Below are 2,500 nucleotides of genomic sequence, written 5' to 3'. Positions count from 1 at the left end.
TTATGATTAAGTTGGAATTATTACTTTTAAATGAGGAAAAAATCGATCCCGGCTCACCTGCGTGATCCAGACTCTGAAAGCCTACTCAACTGGTGAAGATTTCCTTGCAAGTCCTTCTGGGAGATTTCTGTCAACTTGTTTGCCGTCTCAATAGCTAAACTTCTCGGCCAAAACATTTTAATGAGAAGAGGCACAACGAAAAATGCTGCTCCGGCTAGTCCACCGATGGTTGCAAAGACCTTAATACCGGTTGTAACGGCAGCAGTGAATAAACTCAACGCCACGACACCTCCAACAATGCCGAGAACACTGTTTACAATTCCCAGTGTATTCTTCTTCTGAATTGCATCGTACAGCCCAATACTGCTAACGACAATTCCAAGAATGTCCGAAATAGGCCCGGCAAATCTCATGCTGCTTGTGGGAGGAAAGCGTAATTGCTTAAAAAAGTACTTACAGCTGCCGTAGACTTGCCAAATTTTAGGATTCTTCGGTGATGGCCGCGTTGACTCAGCCAGCCTCTGTAGCCGTTCCATATCACGCTTCCAAGCTTCGAAAATTCTCTGTTTGGTTTCGTCTATTAGATCAAGATAATTTACTTTGAGACATGGGCACAAATTCATAAGGCTCCCTTCGAGTATTTATTCTAAACCAAGACCTAAGAGTAAGATTTACCCACATTGGCCGAGTCCTCAGCGTCAGAAAAGTGTATATTTTTAAACAAAGTTTTGCGGGATAATAAACAACAAACCAATTCGGCTAACTGAATGTTGTTCCCAATTCAAACCCTTTGGGAATAAAATGTTTTGTTCCAGGTATTTCCATGTCATTTAAATGTGAATGCTACATATGATGCAAATAGAATACTCAAAAAGTCTTAACCCTGGGAGATTCGAATTGGGCGCAATATTTGGTCTATTGTTTATTTTCCCACAAAGCTTGGTTTTAAAAAATACACTTTTCTGTCGTTGATGCAAACAAACTTGATACCAGATTCTTATTCGTTGGCAATGGACTCCTGTTCTACACATTATTTACTTGCGTCAATTTTTTTTTTAAATTGAGTTGGAGCTCTCTTTTAAAAAAAAGGAGTCCAATAGGCTATTCCGAGTTCAAGTCTGTCTCCTCTTCAAAGCGAGTCCAAGTCCAACGCTTTTGTGATGGTAATTAGTTCTACTATACAAATGAATGAAAACTAATTTTCATGAGAAAAACTTTTCGCTTTGAAGAGGTGGCAAACACGAACTCAGAAATGGCCTGTTAAGAAACTACGACACAAAGGAAAATGTTATTGAATTAGTGTGTATGTGAATAATCGTAATACAGGCAGTACGTTTAACTTATCTTCAGACTTTTACCGTTCTCTATAAAACAAATTGTGTTCTTTTCACCATCCGAAAACGAGAGCATACACCAACGTATCTTTCTCTTCTTACAACAGGGGGTTTGCAAACAATCTCTAGAAACACACTCAGACAACAATGCTGCAATGTATGATTGCTGGTTGACGAACAAAAGGAGTGAACAGGTGAATGAAAGATATTAGGGTGTTTAAGAAACCAAGACGGCTACGACGACGAAAACGTCGCTTCAAAGTATAAGTTTGAGCTATTCTAACTATTTCATGATTATTTCATCTTGTTCATATTATTCAATATGGGCGAAGTGTCCTATAACTGGATTGGTACGGACGGATTTGAAGTAAAGAGTGAGACTGAAAGGTTCACTGTAGTTTGTCCACGATGTCGTCAATAATCTTAAATTAGGTCATTTCACGTTGTAGTTTTGAAGAGTATGGGAGAGAAATGTACAAAAATGCGTGCAGCACGATCATTTTTGTTCTTTTAACCAATAATATTACTGCTTGTTGGCGTTGTCGTTGCTGTAGCCGTCGTCGTTCTTAAAGTCCCTATTTTGTTTTCGTTCACCCTGTGACATAGCAGCGATTACATAACGTGAAAACTTCCCCCCCCCCCCCCCCTCAACCGTTTTGAAACATGTTAAATCGATGTTTAAGGTGTTTAAAAACATTTAAACTCTGTTTCAACAACCATTCAACATTTCTTTTGTAAAGTTAAAGCAGTTTGCCTCCCTCTTTAAACATAGTTGGGTATGAGCGTGCGCACTAATCGGTTTCTCAATGATCCATGATGTCCTTATCTTTAGTAAAAAAGGCGGCTACAGCCTGGGACTGAATACAAGGCCTTCCATGACTTTTGCTGAATCAAATGTTCATGATGAGTTGAAACTGTTTTCCCTTAATACTCTCTATTCACTACTTGCATAAATCCCATAATACACCTCTTTTACCCCCCCCCCCCCAAAAAAAATCTGCATAGACATTGTGTTCGACTTCTCTTGAAAATGTCTCAGGAGAAATTGCAAACAATGGTTATGCAAACGTTTTAAGGGGGAAACAGAGGTGCATTATGGGATTGTGCAAGTAGTGAATTAGCTCTCTAATACCTTGGGTAGCGACGGCGTTTTTAATCTCGTTCTG

The 2,500-nt window shown here is 39.2% G+C and overlaps 2 protein-coding genes across 2 annotated transcripts in view; one reads left to right on the top strand and one right to left on the bottom strand.

Moving 5' to 3' along the window:
• The window catches only part of LOC138011271 (uncharacterized), a 5,121-nt gene extending 4,551 nt beyond the window's left edge, over nucleotides 1-570 (bottom strand). The window contains exon 1 of the mRNA XM_068858224.1: nucleotides 58-570. Within this exon, the coding sequence (XP_068714325.1) occupies nucleotides 58-536 (479 nt within the window). The 5' untranslated portion in view covers nucleotides 537-570. The remainder of the gene's footprint in view (nucleotides 1-57) is intronic.
• The window catches only part of LOC138010532 (uncharacterized), a 126,010-nt gene that overhangs the window by 103,022 nt on the left and 20,488 nt on the right, over nucleotides 1-2,500 (top strand). The window lies entirely within an intron of this gene.

The sequence above is a fragment of the Montipora foliosa genome, chromosome 7 (assembly GCF_036669935.1).
Source record: "Montipora foliosa isolate CH-2021 chromosome 7, ASM3666993v2, whole genome shotgun sequence".
NCBI classification, from domain to species: domain Eukaryota; kingdom Metazoa; phylum Cnidaria; class Anthozoa; order Scleractinia; family Acroporidae; genus Montipora; species Montipora foliosa.
Note: the sequence above shows the minus strand (reverse complement) of the source record. Positions and strands in the feature narration are given on the sequence as shown.